Source organism: Erythranthe guttata, chromosome 2, assembly GCF_056151865.1.
Source record: "Erythranthe guttata isolate IM_541 chromosome 2, IM_541, whole genome shotgun sequence".
Classification (NCBI taxonomy): Eukaryota; Viridiplantae; Streptophyta; class Magnoliopsida; order Lamiales; family Phrymaceae; genus Erythranthe; species Erythranthe guttata.
The window spans coordinates 4,442,584-4,463,489 of record NC_142534.1 but is presented as its reverse complement, the minus strand read 5'-3'; the positions used below and the strand labels follow the sequence as shown (position 1 = coordinate 4,463,489).

At 34.6% G+C, this 20,906-nt stretch overlaps 2 protein-coding genes across 2 annotated transcripts; one reads left to right on the top strand and one right to left on the bottom strand.

Annotated features, from left to right (window-relative positions):
• The first annotated feature begins 850 nt into the window (after positions 1 to 850).
• Positions 851 to 2,682, top strand: HB21 (homeobox protein 21). The gene is made up of 2 exons (XM_088825662.1): positions 851 to 1,047; positions 1,228 to 2,682. The coding sequence occupies exon 2, from the start codon at positions 1,526 to 1,528 to the stop codon at positions 2,444 to 2,446; it is 921 nt and encodes a 306-aa protein (XP_088681788.1). The 5' UTR covers positions 851 to 1,047; positions 1,228 to 1,525; the 3' UTR covers positions 2,447 to 2,682.
• Positions 2,683 to 6,961: 4,279 nt separating this feature from the next.
• RUS6 (root UVB sensitive protein (Protein of unknown function, DUF647)) lies at positions 6,962 to 13,340 on the bottom strand. Its single transcript, XM_012984801.2, has 13 exons — positions 12,664 to 13,340; positions 11,948 to 12,046; positions 11,721 to 11,834; positions 11,255 to 11,326; positions 10,976 to 11,086; positions 10,766 to 10,885; positions 9,924 to 10,025; positions 9,738 to 9,810; positions 8,610 to 8,696; positions 8,340 to 8,404; positions 8,067 to 8,168; positions 7,803 to 7,982; positions 6,962 to 7,396 (listed from the first exon to the last, which is right to left on the bottom strand). The coding sequence occupies exons 1-13, from the start codon at positions 13,015 to 13,017 to the stop codon at positions 7,334 to 7,336; spliced, it is 1,542 nt and encodes a 513-aa protein (XP_012840255.1). The 5' UTR covers positions 13,018 to 13,340; the 3' UTR covers positions 6,962 to 7,333.
• Between the last annotated feature and the right edge of the window lie 7,566 nt (positions 13,341 to 20,906).

Genomic DNA, 20,906 nt, shown 5'->3' with positions numbered 1-20,906 from the left:
TCCTTAACACATGACACCATTATATTATATACTATGTTGTTTTACCTAAGAAATGCTTATGTAAAAGAAATCCTTATTTTTTATTTTCAGAAAAAGGAAATAATATAAAAACAAAAGAAAATTGCAAAGTGTAAGAAGAAAGGCAAGATAAGCAACATGTTTTGCCTCTCCAAACTTGGTATGTAGTTCACATAAAGTTTATTAGTATGATTCACTATATATCACCTTTGGTTGAATTCCCTTTTTTTAATACACACTAAATTACAGCCACCCTTGAGGTAAGGTATAATTACGAAAAAATCTTTCATATTTAAATAATTACAACCACCCCTAAATTATGTATCTTCTTATCAAAAAACTCTTTATCGGATAAGTAAATTTATTACTATGAAGACGGACGCGTAAGAAAATATATAGTTAAAAGAGATGATTGTAATTACTCATACAAGAAAGATAGGATTTTTTTTCATAATTTAAACTAAAAATTTGCCCACTAAAAAAATGCATACATATTTGCTAAATTAAATTTCAAACCTCATTTCTTTTCAAGAATTTAACTGTGGGACTCTCTCTCTCTCTCTAACTTTATCTCTCACACACACACTGCTCTCACTGTGTGCTTCTCCACTCTCTTCTGACACACACACACACACACACTGGTTGCTCTGTATGTGGCGTAAACTTGATGCCTGGTAGTAGTGCAAGCAAAGCAACCACCCCACTTTTGTTTTTCCCACTCTTATTACATTTTTATTATTTCTTGTTTTTTGTTTTTTGTTTTTTTCCTCTCTCTCTCTCTCTCTCTCATTTCAACCCTTTTTTTAAGCTCTCTCACTACTGCTATAAGCTCGTGTTTAGTGCTTCATTCACCACCCAAACCAGCCTCCAAAACTCTCTCTCTCTCTCTCTCTCTCTCTCTCTCTAACCCCTCTTAGCTTCTTCATCTTCTTCATCACCCCCACAATTGTGCCATATGATGAAGGTGGTTTTTAACCATAACTTCCAAGTTTATTAGTTCTAACCAAATTCCAGAAAATTGTCCACTCAGTGAGTTATACATATATATCATTATTTCTCATCTTTTCAATTTCAAGATATTTTTTTTTTAAATTTAATTTCCCCTTTTAAAAATCACTTCTCCACTACTTATATTTAATTGTGCCAACTGCAAAATTATATAACCTAGCTACTACTAATCTTTAAACACTATTATTTTCTTTGTTTCAGGTAATCTCTCCAATATTACTTTCCATTTTCAAGAAACATGTATACACACATTCTTGAGGGAAAAACACACACACACACTCACTATATCTAGGACATATATATGTCTTGATTAAGTCAGCCATCACCACTTTTAATTATTATTATAATAATAATAATTAATTAATCATTTTTTTAGACCCTCTAATCCCATCTTGTCTAGCTAGTGTTTCCTCCCTTTTGGTCTCCATTCAACCAACACCCCACAATTTCTTTTTTTTTTTTATAAAATAAATAAAAAATAATAAAAAAAATCAATAAAATGGAAGATCCAAATCAAGAAGAAGAAGCAGAAATGCCAATTCCACTAAACAGCACATATGGGCATGGCCATGTACTACATGGCCACCATGTACACATGCCACGTCATCACCACCACCACCATACATCACCATCGCCGCCGCCGCCGCCGCTTCAAATCCCTCCCATACATCATCATGCCCCACCACCCATCATACATGATGATGAAGATGATAATAGTATTGTGGGTGTACCGGTTGTGAAGAGATCGAGATCAATGGTGCAGGTGAGGTACAGAGAGTGCTTGAAGAACCACGCCGCCTCCATCGGCGGCACCGCCAACGACGGCTGCGGCGAGTTCATGCCCGCCGGCGAAGACGGCACCCTAGAAGCCCTCACATGCTCCGCCTGCTCCTGCCACCGCAACTTCCACCGCAAGGAAATCGACCACGGCGACGACCACCCCCCACCACCACCGTGCAACAACTGCTACAACAACCCTAGCAGACCAAAACTCTTCCTGCAGGGCGGCGGCGGCGGCCATTATCACCATTCTGGAGTGCCGCCGCCGCCACGTCATCAGATGATAATGTCGTACAACATTGGTGGGTCCATGCGTTCTGATCAGTCTGACGAGCAGGATGGCGGAGGGGCGGCGGGGCGGCGGCCGGAGATGATGATGAAGAAGAGGTTCAGGACGAAGTTCAGCCAGGAGCAGAAGGAGAAGATGCTAGGGTTTGCGGAGAGAGTTGGGTGGAGGATACAGAAGCAAGAGGAGAGTGTGGTGCAGAGTTTCTGCCATGAAATTGGTGTTAAGAGAAGGGTTTTGAAAGTTTGGATGCACAACAACAAGCACACTCATCTTCATCTTGCTTCTTCTACTGCTAACAAGAACAACAACAACAACGACAACACTACTAATCATGATCAAACCCAAGTTTAGTGACACACTAATTATGATGATTAGGACATGATTATATTAAGAAGAAGATTACATTATTATTATTAGTTATTAGTTGTTATTATTTATTACTACTACCTTTTGGGTTATTTAATTTAGATTTTTTTTTTTTTTTTTTTTTGGCTTTTGGAAGAATGTTTTGGGATCTGTTAGATTTGAACCGGCCTTTTTATTTCTTTAATATTTTATTACATCCTTGTTTCTGGATTTTAGAGCTACTTTTTTTTTTCTTTCTTTTTTTTTAAACCAAATTGCTCCTGTTTTAATTATTTTTGCGGTCTTTGAGATGCTACGTCTGGTGAAATATTACATCGGGTAATTATTTATTAACCATTGATGTAGTGAAATTACTTCACACTAAGTACACATATACATGTGTGTGTGTGTGTATGTGATTGTGTGCAGATCATCGATTAATAATCGTCTGGTGTATTTTACCGCCGGATGTAGCATCAAACAAATCTCATTTTAGCAGTAATCTTCGTCCACATTAGGGTGAAAATTGGGAGATTTTTGTATATTTATTGATTTTGATTCAAACAAAAATGTATTATAGAATATTTTTCGTTATGGCTATGTTTTGAATTTTCGATTTTTTTGGATCAGAACTATGTGAGATTCTGATGTCCGATATAACTTTAATTTTCGAAACAAATTGTGAAAATTACATTTACGAGTTTTATTACCGTTAATTCCAATCTATGTACAAGTTGTTACGTTTGAACTTACGAGTTTTCGATTTTTGGTTAAAAAAAAATTTCTCGAGAAAAATTAGAATTTTTGCAAAGATGTTAATTTAAATTAAATTGAGTTGGATTTGCACCCGTGATTGGAATTAATAATTATATACCTACTTTTAGGCATAAGGTAAGACAACTAGACAAGTGGTCATTGAAATTCTTGTTTGACTCGCTGACTTTAAAGTATATATTGAAATGTCAAAATTGCCATTTTTATTGGACAAAATTCAAATTATGTTCCATCAAGGCATGCTCTTGTCTCAGCTTTAATGCTCAACCGGTCACTCCATATATTGCAATCTAACACACTTGGCTTGCTTAGGGGTGTTTAGTCGGTCAGTAAACCGACTGAATCGTACCGGATTTTAAATACGAACCGATTTTCGGTTCGGTATTTTTTACTTTTATATATGTCAAATGATTTGGTTTGTATGTCTTTATGGGCTTGTTGATGTGTGTCATTATGTAAAATGTATACTTTCTCTGTTCTATAATATCTTCTGTCTCTTTTGAGAATTTTTTTTCTTCAATATTATCTGTCACTTTACAATTCCAATGCTTCATTAATTGCTTATTTTTCAATTTTACCCTTATTAACTCTATAGCACTCTTCCTGCATTAATTAATAAACAAGGATATTTTGGTCCATCAATATCTATTTTCCTAAAATCAAGACATATTTATTGAGATTTTTAAGATTTGTGCCAAGGTGAAAAAAGACACCTATTTAGGAACCGAGGGAGTATGTCATATACATTTTATCATTTCAATGGAAATTTTATAGGGGCTATTTGAGGAAACCCCATCATTACTTTTTTTAATGGAGAGAGGTCCAAAATATTTTAGTTCATTTAAGAAAAGTCCACACCTATTTTGAGCCACTATGTTTTCCAGCTTTGCCCCCGCCCGCCATATCATCACTGGGTCACGCGCTCAGCGATTTTTTTTTTTTTTCGTTTTTTCCCCCTTCTTTTCTGTATCAGTTTACTAAATCGACTATGAAGCATAGTCGATTAGCCTCAATCGACTATGCTTCATAGTCGATTAAGGAAAATCTTTAATTTTTCAATTTTTATTTTTTTTTTAATTTTTTTTTTCTATATCAGGTATATTAATCGACTATGATGAAGCATAGTCGATTAAGAATCTGCTACTAAACATAACAAATTTCGATTGCGAAAAAATGCAAAATCAACTATATTTTACAAAAAACAAAAAATACACAAACATTATAATTAATTTATACACTTGGAATCAATAAATAAAAAATCCAAAATAAAAATAAAAAAATGGAGTCGATCAACCTTAATCGACTGCCAGAACATAGTCGATTAGCTTAATCGACTATTGAATATGTACATAGCCAATTAAGGTTTCATCATGCGCGAAATTCTCTACACGCGCCGTCCTCCATCCGATCCAAAAAAAAACTCAAAATCAGCCTCCCCATCGTCACCACACCGCCGGACTTGGTGGGAGTTTTCTTTTCCCCTTGGCTGAAAATTTAAATGCGATAATTACAGTTAGGAAGAGAGAAAGGAGAGCATATATCCAGATTTGTTTATGAATTACATGTTCTTAGTGAAGAACTCCTTGGTGGCGGCGACGGAGCAAACCACCACCAGCAGGCCACCATCGACGACTTCAAGCACACCAGCTGTGAAAACTTCGCCAGTTCCCGCATAGTTCCCCATGGCGCTTCTGCGGTCAGAACGGCGGCAACGGCGGTGGAGGGGATGTCGAGCGTGTACGACTTGTTGACGTCATGTGCAGGCGCGGCGGTGGTGTCGGCGACTGTGATTGTGAGGGTTTTGAGCGGCGAAGACGAAGTGAGGTTGAGTGGTGGAACGACGAGGGGACGGTGGTGGTCGGTGAGGATCTGGCGGCGGTAGCGGTGGACGGCGGGGGAGAGGCAGTGATGGTGGTGGTGAAAGGCAGAGATGATGAATTTGGGAAAGAGATGAATCAGTGGGTGAGTGGATCGTGAGGAAAAATGAGAGAGAAATTAGGGTTTCAAAATAGTATTGACAATTAAGGGTAGATTTGGAATTACAAAAATAAACTTGGTGAAATACTAACCAATGGGGTTTTCTCTAATTATTTTTGCAAGAGGGATTTTGCTTAACTACATTTTCTAGATGAGGGGGGTCTTGCTAAATACTACAAAAACGAGCACAAGTAGGGGCGAGGGGCGAGTCCAGTCCCTATCTAGGGTGGACTCAAGCCCCCCTCAATTACAAATTATTTACTATAATTTGTATATATTACTATTTAGTCCACCCAATTTTTATTATTTAATCCACCTAAGACTTAATTTATGCAAAAAAAACACTGAACTTTTTCTCTCTGCCGAATTTATCCAAAAAAAAAATTCCAAAATTTTCTTTCAAGGACTCTGTCCCCGAACCCCTGAAAATTTAAGCCACCATATGGTCAATTTCTAGACTCGCCACTAAGCACAAGTATATAACTACCCATACCTAAAAATAATAACCTTTTATTACTGTGTCTTGCATATTTTGTTACTCATTAAAGCCGGTAATTAAAAAGAATTCAATAAAATATATATAAATATTGGAGACTACTAGTGTCCCAGTAGTAACTGTATAAGTACAGTCTCGTACCATCGGCGTTTGTCTTGATCTGTAGCTTGGTTTTCAGTCCGAATTTTTTTTACTGTATGTGTGTGTGTGTGTGTGAATATATGTGGAGAAGAATAAATGATTGTACAAAAACAAGAGTCATTTCTTAGTTCTTGAGGTAAATTACAACCGTCCCCTGATATATGGTCAAATTACGAAAATCCTTCTCTTGTTTGGATAATCACACCTACCCTTAACTATGAATCTTCTTACATCTCCACTCTTATGGTGTCAAATTCAACATAGTCATCTGGATTCCGTGAAATGTGCTCTAGTTTGTATTCGTTTTGTGTAAAAATACAGTTTCTGATGCACCACAATCTGATATATATATATATATATATATATATATATATATATATATATATATATATATATATATATATATATATATATATATATATATATATATAAGCCAAGAAACACATCTTATGAACATCTTGCTTCAAAATGTAGAGCTCGAATGGGATAAACGGGTACAAAAGTGATAATAATTCATAAAATCAAGAAGATTCCACTAAATTTGAAACCGCAAAGGGAACATGTAAGAAGATTCATAGTTGAGGGGGCGATTATAATTACCCAGACATAAAGGTAATTTTCGTAATTTCACCATACATCAGGGGTGGTTGTAATTTACCCTAGTTCTTAGAGTTAATTATTCACTTTACACATTCACATATTGTATGTGTTAATATATCAATTTCCAGGATTGTTTTTTTTTTTCTTTAGCCTTATAAATAGTTTAGAACATAACCCAAAAGGGATTGAACCACGATTGTTATATATAATTCCAATTCCAATCCAAATATATTTAGCAAAATCGGAAATCCGACTAAAAACATATGTTACACAATTCAGATTTTTACGGATGAAAATCGGCGGAAATCGAAATTTCCTTCCATATTTCCACCCTTGGTCATGTGTTGTGCTAAAAAGAGGATAAACATCGGAAGTTGAAGTAATATCATATTAATAATGTATATTGTTGGATCATAAGTTCATAACCAGTTTATTATTGCCGATAACTGACTCAGAACTCTATACGTAACAAAACAGCGAGACTAGGGAACTGATGTATCGAAAGGACGACATAGAAAGTAGATGAAAAATCAGATCATCAAAACTGATTATACATTACTATAAATACGAATCGTCTCGAGGCACATGAAATTTCATGCATTAGAAGAAGAAAAAAAAAAGACGTTTAGATAAGTTAAAAACATACCTATACGATTGGAAAAAAAAAACATGGCATCCAACCTTTACCACCATATCTGCATATGCATCAGTTGAAATACGAATACCAGATTTTTGTCGACATGCAGAGGAAACTGATTGTATTATTACAAGGATTCGGGCCACATATTGCTTAAGCATGCCCCATTTTCCACAGCATATTCCATGTCGATTTGACGACCAAGTAATATATATTATCTTTGGAATCTTTACCGAAATATTTTCACGACTTTAAGCAATGTCTCTTATCAGACCAATCCACATAGTCTAGCTCTGCCAGGATTAAGTAGCGAGTCTGACATAACCCATCCCTGGTTAGTACAGAAAAGCCATTAGCCATTTGTAACGAGCAAAGATAACCATCGAATTTAGACCACTAAACTAGTTTACATCCTAAGGCCCTCTTTGGTTGCCAAGATAAGCCATGATTAACTAAATAGTTGGACTTAATTTGATGTTTGGTATCCTCAATAAATTGTCGGGTCGACCCACCAAAATTATATAATCATGGCTTATCTTGCCTTATCTTGGCTTGCTTTCTAATGAGTTTTTTTTGTAGGACGTTTCAAGCTCCAATAAACTAATTGGGTTTCATTAGATCATTTAATCTTATCTTGGCTAATCTTATCTTGCCAACCAAACAAGGCCTTAGTCCACAAAACAATTAATAGGTAGATAACGTAACTAGGCATTTTAAAATAGGTAGTTACACATTACCTGTTCCTTAGCCTTGTTTTTGAAAGGCCCATATAATGCTGATACCATCTTATATGACTCCGCAATATGAGACTGAAGATCACCCAACGTAGGCAACGCAGCTGAAAGATCATGCTCTTGTTTAATAGAGGAGCGTTGGTTTTGATTGGATGAACTAATGATGTGAAGAAGCACATGCGCCTGTTATACAAAATGTGGATTTAGCAAGAAATGCATTTCCTAACGATGATTGCGAGTATAAGATTAACAAGAATGCAATCTTACATGAAAAGCTGCTTTCAATATATCATCGGACTTTGCTTGATCCTTGAACAAGGCACATATATCTCCCTTAGAAGGATTATACGTCACGAGGTACTGTTCTTTCTGTTATCAAGAAGATTTGATAATCAAAATTAAAGGCATACGAAATTATAGGTAATCGTGAGCATGTATAAATAAATCAGCACGGACGTACAAAGGCAAGTCAGTAAGGGTAGCACATGCAGAAGTAGTCCATGAATTTATATAAAAGGGAAGTTTTCGTGTAGTACATACCTCGAAAATGGGCTCTAAAGCAAGAAATGAATTAGGGTCTTGGAATGCATCTTTAAATCTTGGCCCTGCAAAAGATTAAAATTTATCCTTGGTTAATCTGTGCGTAATATTCGGATGAAAAGCAATTTGGATGTCCGTGCAAGAAAAGTGTGTGTGTGTGTGTGTGTGTGTGTGTGTGTGTGTGTGTGTGTGTGTGTGTGTGTGTGTGTGTGTGTGTGTGTGTGTGTGTGTGTGTGTGAGAGAGAGAGAGAGAAAGAGAGAGAGAGAGACCGAGAACAACAATAGGTTTGTGTTTTTGCCATGGGGGACTGAAAATATTTTCCATTGAATTTCCCTCTTGCAAACTTGGAACTCGCCCTGAAAAATGAAGCATATAGCGAATTGCAATGTCAGAAATACTAACACTTTTTATTGGTTGAAGTATAAGCAAAATCATGTTCTGATTCGTCTCCGACTTTACTACAATGCAAGTCCATGCTTCGCTGAAGAGTGGGTTATTTTGGTAAATGAAAATTTTCAAAATGAGAGATGCAAGTTTACAACTCCCAAATCCCAATTGATCCTCCTAACATATATAGTCCTAATAAGTTCTCTATCAGGTACAGCCTTCATAATTACTCTACTACTGCTCAAATTCTTCACATTTTACTCCATGCATTTGTCGTAGTATTGTTCAAAACTAGGGTGAATTTTACATTAGTTGTATCAAGTATAAGAAAATGGTGCATACGAAGACCATTTTTTAATGTCCCCAGACCACCTCGCGGCTACTCAACAATATATATCCAACAGACACTACCTGAACCAACTCATAGTGCATGCTTTTTCTTACTCTGTCTTCTACGTTTAACTGCAAATCCAATTTGTAATTCTTATATCAACTATACCCCATATATGTAGATATTGCTTCTTAGCAATTCAATAGTGTACCATAAAACATTGCTAATTCTATGTAGAGTTTAGTTTTTTTTCAATTATTTCCCAGGAATTCTAGTAACTTACCCATGCCCGAACAGCACTCAACGGAATCTTCTATACTCAACGTGTCTTTTGTGGATCAATAAGAATAACACGGAATCCTCATCTTCACCATGTATCATTTTATAAATCTTTCTTACAAAATAAACATTTATTTCTTCTTTAGGTTGATACTGCAGAATTTTTTTTGTAGTTTCTTCTTTGCCTCTTAAACAGTATCCACTACTGTTCCCAAGTTTGCTTACACAATTCTCCTCACTTATCCACTACCAAACTTATAATACTCTTTCTTCGTGAGGTCTATGTCATGTACTTAAAAACGATATAATCTGGTTTAGATCAGCACTATATTATATCTATTTTCTCAAACATGAAATAAGCAGGGGGGGAGAAAAATAATAAAACGACAAACTCATCCACCTGTGTTCAGGAATGATTCTACTGCCACTTTGAATCGTGCACGATTAAGTGTATGCAGAACAACAGATTTCACCTGAAAGGAGACGTGTCACACATTTTCAAATCAATACTTCCAGACAGAAGAATATCGAACTATAAAGGAAAACGAATAGGGAGGGAGAGTATGATATATTCACTTCATCCAACCTCTTGATACGAGCTCATGACATATCCACATGAGAGCAGAGCAAATGTGGTGAACAAGGAGGGGTTTCTCTTAGAAATCATTATGCTCAGTCCAGTTCCGAGCTTCACAAGGAAAGAGTATCCTCAATTAGTAACAACTCGAAAGACTAGGAAATGAGTAAACAATGCATATGAAATAAGATACTGTAGTGTGGAAATTTTAGAAGTCGCTATCTAAGATAAACCTTGAACTCAAAACATCCTTTTAAATTACAATAAATTACTTTTTGGCCTTAAATCTGAAGGTGGTGAGATTGAAATGCCTCCTTCAGTGTGCAAATTTTGCCTAATGCCAGCAGCCTTAAAATATAATAATTAATACTATTAACACTTGTACTTCAAATAAGAACAAATATTACCAACAAATTTTTTTTCATATTAAAAATTTAATATAAGGGGGCCCAAATTTAGTTTTTTGTCTAGGGCCTCATATGTGCTTGGGTTGGAGGCCCTGCCTAGCAAGGCATTTAAACAATACCCTTTCACTAATTTCAACATGAAAAATCACGCAAAGAAACAACCTAAATTTGCCAAATCTGAAATAAGAAATCAAAGTAGACTCAAAGATATATAGACAATTAAGTATGCCGGACTCAACGAAAGATGGTGCTATATAAGAAACAAGCTTACAAAGGAGCATTAAGAAACTTCTTTCAGGAATTGTAGTTCACTAAAAAACATGTAAGACAAGTTACAAAGTTAAACGTGAAAAGATTTTGATGAATCGTTTTGCTTGGTGATGTTAGATTTAATTGCAGAAGATAGAGTTTTGCAAAGAATGTATGTCGACTGAACAAGCTTACCAGATCAGCAATATTTCCAACACATTCTCCCTTGGAAGTCACATCTCCAATATTTTCTCCTCTAGCAAAGGCTTTGTAGATTGGAGTTCGAGTGGAAGTTGATGTCACAGCACCAACATTCTATAAGAAATTCAAGATTAATGTATGAGGTTGATATTCCTGCATTATTCTTAGAAACTGACAAGTGAACAGAACAGTAGGTTACTAAACCTTAGCCACATTGGCAGCACATGCCAATGGAAGAAATAGATGGGGAACAGCTGCAGTTGCCAACTCCACCCCAGCTCCTAACTCCATTAGGAGATCACCAGCAAATCGTAGCTGAATGAAGTTCAAAATATCAGAAGATAAGGAATTGTATCTTGTTGAATGACCACATCATCTAAAAGCTTACTGATAGTGAAGTGAATCATTTAATATTTATATCTCCAACATATTTGACAACATTAAGAATTGCTAATTTCTCCACCGCATTAAATAATTAAATACCTGCTTTAGATCATAATCAAATTTCTTTCCCTGCCGAGCAAAAAGCATCTTCCCAACCCGTCCAGCGCCATCCTGTAATTAGCCATAAGAAACAGTCTAAAGTCAGATTTTTTTTTTTAGATGCATTAAACGCCGTACAAGAAAATAAGTGGTGCACAGAAGGAAACATTTTCTGTATTAAGCAGCACATGTATTCCTTCGAGTACAAGAGTGGCTCGATCCTGATATCTTGCATCTGGTTTTTTATTATGAAGAAATGCAATCCAGAAATAAATAGTCCTATTTTTGACATCCCTGTTGTGATACTTCAATTTATACCACAACATTTGACTCAAAATATCCAGACGTCAAGACGCTTTATAGACTTGCACAATGTCAAAACAAACTGCATCTTGCGATAACTCAACAAATACCTCCAAAAGTAGTTCATGACAAGGAAATAGCTTGTGTAAATTCTGATGCATACCTTGAGAATCCAGTTGATAGCTACAGCACCTGGCATAACGTTGTTCCTGGATACTCCAAGTGAACTAAGGAGTGTTTGCGTTGTGAATACGCCCATTGCTCCGCCAAAAAAGTGCTACAACCAAAATAACGTCAGTATCCCACTCTGGAACTAGAACTAGGGAAAAGTTCAACGCTGAATGGAATTGCACTCTAGGTACTATTTAATTTGATATATTGGAAGAGTACCTTCAAAGCTCTCCATTTCATGTACGGCACATAAGAAGGTGTGACACTGTCAGGAAAACCTTCCGGGACAACGTAGGACCTTACAAATGCCAATAACTCCTGGGACATGTGCACATCATAAATCAAGTTAGACAGAAGTTAACTCATGGCCATAATCTTGTTAGTCATGTTTCCCCTTCCACTATTTTCTCGTCTATTTCGGTATGTAATTTTCTTACACGGTGTGATTATATGTGGCCCGGCATGTTCATACAACAAGAGATGTGTGTTAAGACCGACCCTCTCTTTATAATGTTAAGCCTAACTAAGTTACTCAACAAGCTATGAATGAGTATTAACTGCAAAGTTCTTTAACTAAGTTTACCATTATCAAACACCAATTGCACCCAACAAATATTATACCTATTGTATGTTTATATGATGTCATTATCACCACAAGAATTTAACTCTATGTGAGAGCTACACTGGATCTTTTAGAGCAAATAGAAAATTAAGAGGTTGTTAATTTTCTATCTTGTGGCGTTAGAGATCTCTTAGTTAATTACTGGTCCAAAGATTGAAAAAAAAAATTAAAAAAAAATTAAAAAATAAATAAATTCAATAATTTACCACTAAATAATTTTGGGGGAAAAAACTATTCCCAAATCCAATCAATGCGGTTCATAGAATTTTAGAGAGAGAGAGAGAAAATATAACAATTGGTAGAAAATACTGACATCAATGGGGGCCTGGGGACTCTGCAAACTGACAGCACGAATAGAATTCTTCTTCAATTGCTTGGAACCGCCACTCCGAACACTAATTTCATTGTCGGCGAAGTATTGCCACCGTCTGCCGTCAATCTCCTCGCAGCAGATCAACTTCAAGCTCGAATTCAAAAATTGATCCTCGACGAGTCCGCCGAAGTTAGAATCCCGGAGCGAAATCCGCTCCTGATCCGCCGCCGCGGGCGCCGGCGGAGGCGCCGAGGCAAGGTTAGCGCTGATGCGAAACGTCTCGCGAACGAGGAGGCGCGTCTCCGACGAGGTGAGGGTCTGCGAGGCCGAATTGGACGGTTGCTTGAGCTTCATTGCGCCCCAAAAACGACGACGAGCGAAAATGCCGATGAGTATATATACAGTGCGTGTGTGTGTGTGTATATATATATATGTCAGGGAGAGAGAGAGAGAGATTCTCTTGTTGTGATTTTGTTGTTTTGCTCAGCTCTTCTTCTTTCTTTCTCTCTCTAGGGGAGGAGAGAGGAGAGAGGAGAGAGAGAGAGAGTGTAAACGAACCACAGGCTGTGAGAGGGAGAAGATGGGAAGGGAGTTTTGATAGAGTGACGAGTGGGTGCACGGAACAAGTGTGAGATGGGACACGTGGGGGAGGAGAAATAAAGGTGACTGTATTTTTTTTTTGCGTCAGCTGGAATTTTTATTTTATTAAATAATCAAATTAAATATTTATTTGCATAAGTAATTAAATATTGTCCCACGATAATTGGAATTGATTTTGACAAGTCAAAACATTGATCACCAATTTCATCAAACAAAGTTGGTTATCCAACTCTAGAATTGCATTATTTTCTTGTAATTGATCTACACCTCCTCAATTAATAGCTTGAAAAAGAAGAACAACGTTTGGATTCTTCCTTTTGAGAGTTATATTTTTTATTTTATTTTGCGAAAATATGTTTCGATCGAACAATTTGAAAATTAAAATAATATTTGTTTATATTTTAAAACGAGATAATTACATTGTATAGCATTAAAATCATGTTTAAATATATTGGAAAAAATGTATTTTAGATGAAGAATTAAAAAATAAAGGGATGTTAGCTTGTTTTGTAGCGAATACATTTCTTTTATTATGGAAATCATTTTTTTTAATGTAGCAGTAAAATTATCCTCATACAATTAATGGTTTAGTTGATAGAGTTTTAAGGATAACACATACAACATTTGCTCGGTACGAAATTTACACGTTTTGTGTAATTTGCAGGCTATCGTATAGCTACGAAACTTACCAATTGATATGTTGTAAAAAAATATTGGTGTTATAGGTTCATGTCATTTTCTTTGACTATATTCAATATAAAATAAGATATTTTTCTTACTTTTTATTTTCTTGGACAATTAAAATTTAAAAAACCTATGTCGTTGTTAAATGGAATTGTTACATTCTATGAAAAGTTGCGTGATTACATTTTTTTCCTGCAAGGCACATCAATCACAAGAGTGTGAGCAAGATTTGAACAAAGTGGGGTACACAAAAATATATTTTTCTTCACCCAATTTTTTTTTTAATATTCTCATTTTTGTCTCTTACGAAGTAATATTAACAAATAAGAGTTGTGTTTTCTTGAAACAAGGCTCAAATTGCATTGTAAACCACAATAGAAATAAAAGGTTTTATTTTATAATAATGCCTATCACTTTATTAATCATAATTAAGTTATCTTGTACAACAAAAGATGTCGTATCGGTTGACTAAAGTGAGTTTATGTCAGTTGATCCAAATTCGAATTTTATTGTCAACGATCGCTAGATTGAATTTGTCTCACATAGTTAACTTAATGTTTTACGTATCTTGTATGATTTGCAGACCGGATCTGAGGGAAGGCGAAATGGACGGTCGCCTAGTGCCCCCGATTTTTCTTTTTAAATTTAGGATCCAAAAAAAACATTTATATCATTTATATATAGCATTTATTCGGAAAAATTATACTATATATATAATTATTGAGAACCTTAATTCATAAATAAATATTAAATCAACGATTGTTACTTGTTTCTATAATCATCTAATCATGAGTCCCCTAATTATTAAATTTAGAAATATATTAATTATTATTTTTATATAGATTCACTTGTTTTAATGCTACTTAATGCAAATTATCACAAATTTGTAATCTTACTATTGGTTATATACTATACAAAAACGAGTTAATATAGACTTTATCACCTTTTTATAAAGAAAAAAAAAATGTATTTTATTGCCTAGGGCCTCCAAAAATCTCAGCAACGGCCCTGAAGTTATTATACAACAATATAAATTTACATAATTCACCTAAATAATTGATTGCCGATTCTTTATTTAAAAGAAATACAAATTAGCTCTCATTGTGATAATCAATATAGAGATGCAACTCCTATTTTGGACTTTGGAACCATTTGGCCAGTGGTACTAGATTGTTTCTTATAAGTTTACAACTTTTTTGACAAATTAGAGGCTTAATTTAATTTCACTTTACATCCTCGAATTGTCGTTATTTTGGGCCTTTGCACCTCCAATAACGAGTAATAGTATTTTATACCCTCAAAAGGTAATAAATAGTTCACATTGCAACATAATTGTATTTTTAATAAAATTCTCTCAAAATATTATTTATTTTGTAAGTCTTTGATGAAAAATAAATAGTGGATTTTATTTTTAGAGTAAAAAGCAGTTTACCCTCTAAACTATAGCCCGTTTTGCACTTTACCCCCCAAACAAATTTTTTTTGCACGTTTTTACCTAAACTATGGTTTTCGTTGCACGGTACCTTAAAAAGGGAATATTCCGGGCATTTTTGCCGGAATCCCACACATGTGCCTTTCACGTGATTTTTCGAAGGGTAAAAACGTCTCATCACTTAAAAACGCCTCCACCACCAATTACATAATTATTAATAATTAATAATGAAGACAGATACTACTTAATTAAACAAAATCATTATTAGAAAAAAAAAAAAAAAAGAGTCCACCATCAGATTTGTAGATCAGATACAGAGAACGATGCCGTTCAACAGTGTACTGGTGGCGTCAACGGCGGAGATATCGGCGACGGTGTGGCAGCGGCTGGCGTGTCTGCCGGAGCAAATAAGCAGCGATCAGATGTTGGAATTGGTCGTATGTTTCCCTCTTAAGCAATTGGGCAAATTTGCCCTTTTTCGTTTGGACTTATCTTTGCGTCGCTCCCCACCCTAATCGCCATCTCTACTACGCTTCCTATTACGGAATACAATAACAGTGTAGTAAACAGTTTTAGAACTAAAACTAACCATGGCAGACATTGTGATAAGCTTGACGAACATTCCTCTTAGTACACCGCTGGCTGCAATTGATTTTGCAAAAATCAATAAAATAAAATAAAATAATTAACTGCAAAATCAATCCCCCCAAAAAAAAGAAGATTACCATTTGGCAGGTTCAGTAATTAAGGAGCTTATATTTGCCGTATTTTTGTTTCCAATCAATCTGTTCTTTACAGCGATAAACCCCTGTTATTTCCGAATACGGCCTGAATCTACCGCCGACTTCCTGCAATCACACACACACATAAATCGGAGAAATTAGATATACAGAAATTTCAGAATGGCGAGCTTTTAGTGTGCGTTTTTTGGAAAGAGAGAAGGTGGTCGAAGACTCGATCGGCGGCCGGTGGGTGACGGAATTTTTGGCTGGGATGGGTATGGGATGGTGGTGGCACGGTGGGCGAATGGGGGAAGAAGACAAAATATTTTTTTTGTTTTTTGTTTTCTTTGTTTTGTTTTTATTTTTTATTTTTTTTGTTTTTTAAAGAATAATTTATATTTAATATTAAAGATGTAAGTGAATGTACGAAGATACCCCTGCAAATGTCACGTGCAAGGCACATGTTTTAACTTTTCGGTCAAAATTGCCGGAAAATTGAGTTCAGGGGGCACCGTGCAACGAATTAACGAGTTCAGGTAAAAAGGTGCAAATTTTTTTTGTTTGGGGGGTAAAGTGCAAATCGACTCATAGTTTAGGGGGCAAACTGCTTTTTACTCTTATTTTTATATAACAAACTTTAATTTTAAAATAATTTGCGTATATATTATTTACACGAGTTATAAAGTAAACTATATTAATCTCTACCAAGTAACTATTTATTAGTTAGTAGATATTTGGTTTTTCAAAAATTAAGGATTCGTTCTATTACCTATGTCGCATTATTAGTACCTATCTCGCATTAGTTCAGGTTAGATGAGACCGAATTAAAAATTTTATTGACTAATTTATTATGGATTAATCCCACTTTGTACGTTTGAAATATACGGTCGTAACTTGTATGTTGAGTAATACCATTAAATTAATAAATGTATTATATATTTTATTATTAACCTAATCGGTCGAACTTTAGTCGGGTTGAGCCATAGTAGGCTCAAACTCAGGTCATAAGGAAATCAGACCTAGTAAAATGGTTCAAACTCAGCCCGACTCACTAAAAATAGACTCGACTCAAATATAATCCGGCCGAGCCATGGGGCTTCGGTTAAACCTGGCTCAATTGGCGGTCATACACACATCAGTGTTTAAAGCTAATAAAGGTAAAAAATATATTTTCTATCACAAAAAAAAAAAAAAAATTACGAAAAAAATTATTCAGCTATTTCATTATTAAGTTATCTGAAAATTATATTTTCTTCCAACTATCTCTACCTAATACTTTCATTAATTAAAATAAAAGATGTATCAATCGAATAATTTCGTGATAAAAGTTAATTTGATTAATTTTGTAAGAAAATATATTTGTTTTTCAATTATCCGGTGTGATTTTAATTTTTTTTCGCGCTTTGTGCGCTCGAGATTAGGTTGGAGGTTGAAGAGAATAACAATTTAATTAGTTATTTTACACCAATAAAAATGAATTATCATTTATTATTCAATTAATGGTGCATAGGGAGTGATTTATTGTATTTTGAGAGTGCAAAGTGCTATTATTATTTTTCTATGGGTATAAAATGTCAAAATGCTCTATTTAAAGGGTGCAAAGTGGAATTAAGATAATGTATTATTTAGTCAGTTAGACGTTCGGTTTGTTGGATTGAATTTTGGCAACGGTGCTAGTTGATAGATGAGAAAGCATGAGCCAGACAATTATAACCTAGTATTTAATTACTTATCAACTGGATTTTGTTGACGAAATCGCATTAAGTGATTAATAATTAGTTGATAGTTAATGAATAATTGAAGAATATTTTTTTATTTGTTAATTTAATTAATATGTATTTATATTTAGAAAGAAGAAGAAAATGAGAAGTCTCTCTCACCCCAAATTAGATCCTGGAATATGATTTTTCACGCCCACTTTTGGCGTTTTTGTGAAATTTGGGGGTGGGGGGTTTGAGAGTTTTAGAGAGAGAGAGAGAGCAATCTTTTGAATGAACGGTAGTAAAATTAGTACAGCAAAAATTATTTTAGATCTCAATTTTAGTCAATATTAAGTGTGCGTACGTATGTACCACTGTCGCGTATTTTTTTCACGTAAAAGTGCAAGGGGTATGTTTCTTATGTGTGCATCATGGAGTGAAGTATAAGAAATATTAAAAAGGGAAAATATACAATGGAAAATATTTTGAACTAAACTCAATTGACTATTAGAGACTTTTGCATACACTCAAGTTTCATTCTTAAGTAGTGAGGCCCCCCTAATCAGACATGATAAGACTAAATTGCCCTTATGTGATTAGGTTTTTAACGTGATATAATTTATTTCACTCTTTCACTCACCCTCTCTCTCTCACGTTCTCAATCTCTTCTCTTCTCTTCTTTTTTTTTCTTTTTTCGTCTTTTGGCAGATCTGTGTACCGCCGGTTCCCTCCTTCATCCGCCGTAGTCCACTCACCATAGCCACCGTTGTTCGTGCACTCGTTACCGCCGGAGCCAATAATACCTTTCAACCTCCGGTCGATCGAAACCTAATGCAGGAGGCCCTCCTCCGTACAAGTGGTGGCGGCGGTGCCTCCCCCACCTCGTCGCGGCCCTTCGTCGGATGCGTTACATGGAGATTTCCCTTTTTTCGTTTTCTCTCAATTTCTCAGGTTTTTTTTTTCTCTTTTTTTTTTTTTTTTTTTTTTTTCAGATTTGCCCACCACCGCTACCGTAGCCACGTCCCCCCTCTCTCTGTCATTCACCGTCGTTGTCGTCGCCTTCCCCTCCCTCCGTTTCGTTATTTTCGATTTTTATTTTATTTTTTTCTCCAAATCTGAAACAACAGCATCAACGTGACTACTCTCGTTCGAATATGACTATTGTTGATTCACTCGATTAGTGATTTAATATTTTCTCGTGCTCGTAGTTTCTCTCGATTTCGCTCTCTTTGCACCACCATCGTCTCCACATAGATTTATACACAACCATTACCGTCGCCGCTCGTTGCCGCCGCATCCTCCTTCGTTTCCACGTAAGGTTCTTTCTCCCTTTTTCGTTATCTTTCTCATTTTTTTTATTTCTTTTTCCAGATTTGTCCACCACCATCGCGGCCTCTCTCACTCTCTTTCCTTCACCACCGCCACCATCGTCGTTGTCGTCGACTCCCCATGACTCTCTTTCGTTATTTTTCTATTTTTATTTATGTATTTTTCAATTTTTTTTATCACATCTGAAAATACAGTTGCAGATCTGAACAACAGTAGTAACATGACTATAGTCATATTCGAATATGACTATAGTCATATTTATGTATTTTTTTGAATATGACTATTGTTGAATATGATTGTAGTCATATTCGAATATGATTTATCTTCTCGTTTTCAAGTTGACTTCTAATAACTAGATTAAAAATTGTTATTTTTTGTGTGGATTTTGATTGATTGTTTCGTAAACAATAGGGAATCTTCGTTGCTTTATATAATTTGGTTAACATGATATATCACACTATATAATCGAAATTTTTAAGTTGAAAATGTAAAAAATTGCAATATAAAGAAAGAATATGTCTACATAGTCACATATAGTCATATTCAACTATAGTCATATTCGGAGTTGTAAATCTGTCGAGAAAAAATCATTTTTTTTTATGTCAAAAAAAAAATTTATTAAAAAAATATTAAAAAATAAAAATAAATAAAAAATGGCTAAAAATCCGAAAATAATAAATAAAAAATGGCAAAAAATCCGAAAATAATAAAAAATAAAAATAATAATTTTTTTTATTTGGTAGCAAATTTTTAGGAATTAGATTATTGTTATGGAAAGAGAGAGAAAATGAACAATTGAGACTAATTATGCTAATTGACATAAGGGTAGAATTGGGAATACAAATTCTAGGGGTTGTCACAAAAAAAGATTTAGGGGTGGACATATCACTATTTATTATCTGGAGTTTATTGCTTAATATATATATATATATATATATATATATATATATATATATATATATATTTCAACAATCCTATGAGAAGTGAACATTGGACACTCAATAAAAAATGTATTTAATCCTTTTTAAAGTTTCCCTATATAAATTAATAATAAAAAGTGAGGTGGTAAGGCCAAATATATATATAATAGATATATATTTGACCTTTGCCCCTTGCTGAGGAGGATTTGGATGAGATCAGCCCCACCATAACAAATCTGCACGTTATAAAAACTGAGGTCCCCAAATCTTGATTTTTTTTTTTTTTAAATTATTTATTTATACTATTTTCTCAATTTTGTTTGTGCATGCACGAAATTTCAGTTCATGGTTTAATTCTACACTTGGGCATAATTAATAATTTAATATGGCACCGAAAGTTCAAATTGCTCAATCCTAATAAATAAACGAATTAATGCCACTCTTGGAGTTGGAGCTATATCTACTATCTAGTCAACATTTGATTTTTTAGAAGCTATTTATGCTGGCTGTGCAGATAAGATATGGTGGTAACCGGTAACAACCCGACTTATGAGCTCGATGAGTCGATTCGAAAAAAACTCGAACTCTAACTCAAGTTTTTTGAACTCGAACTCAAGCTTTTTTTAAATTCACGAGCCGACTCGCGAGCCTTATTTTTTTTTTAAATTATTTATTTTTACATATTCTTTTTTACTTAAGTAATGTATAATAATATAAAATATTATAAAAATAATATAAAAGGAACATATAATTATTAAAAATATATATTACAGTTTATTGTTTATCTTGTAATTTTTTTTATTTTAATCTAAATAATTTTTAATAATAATAATATAATAATAATTAAAAAAAAAAA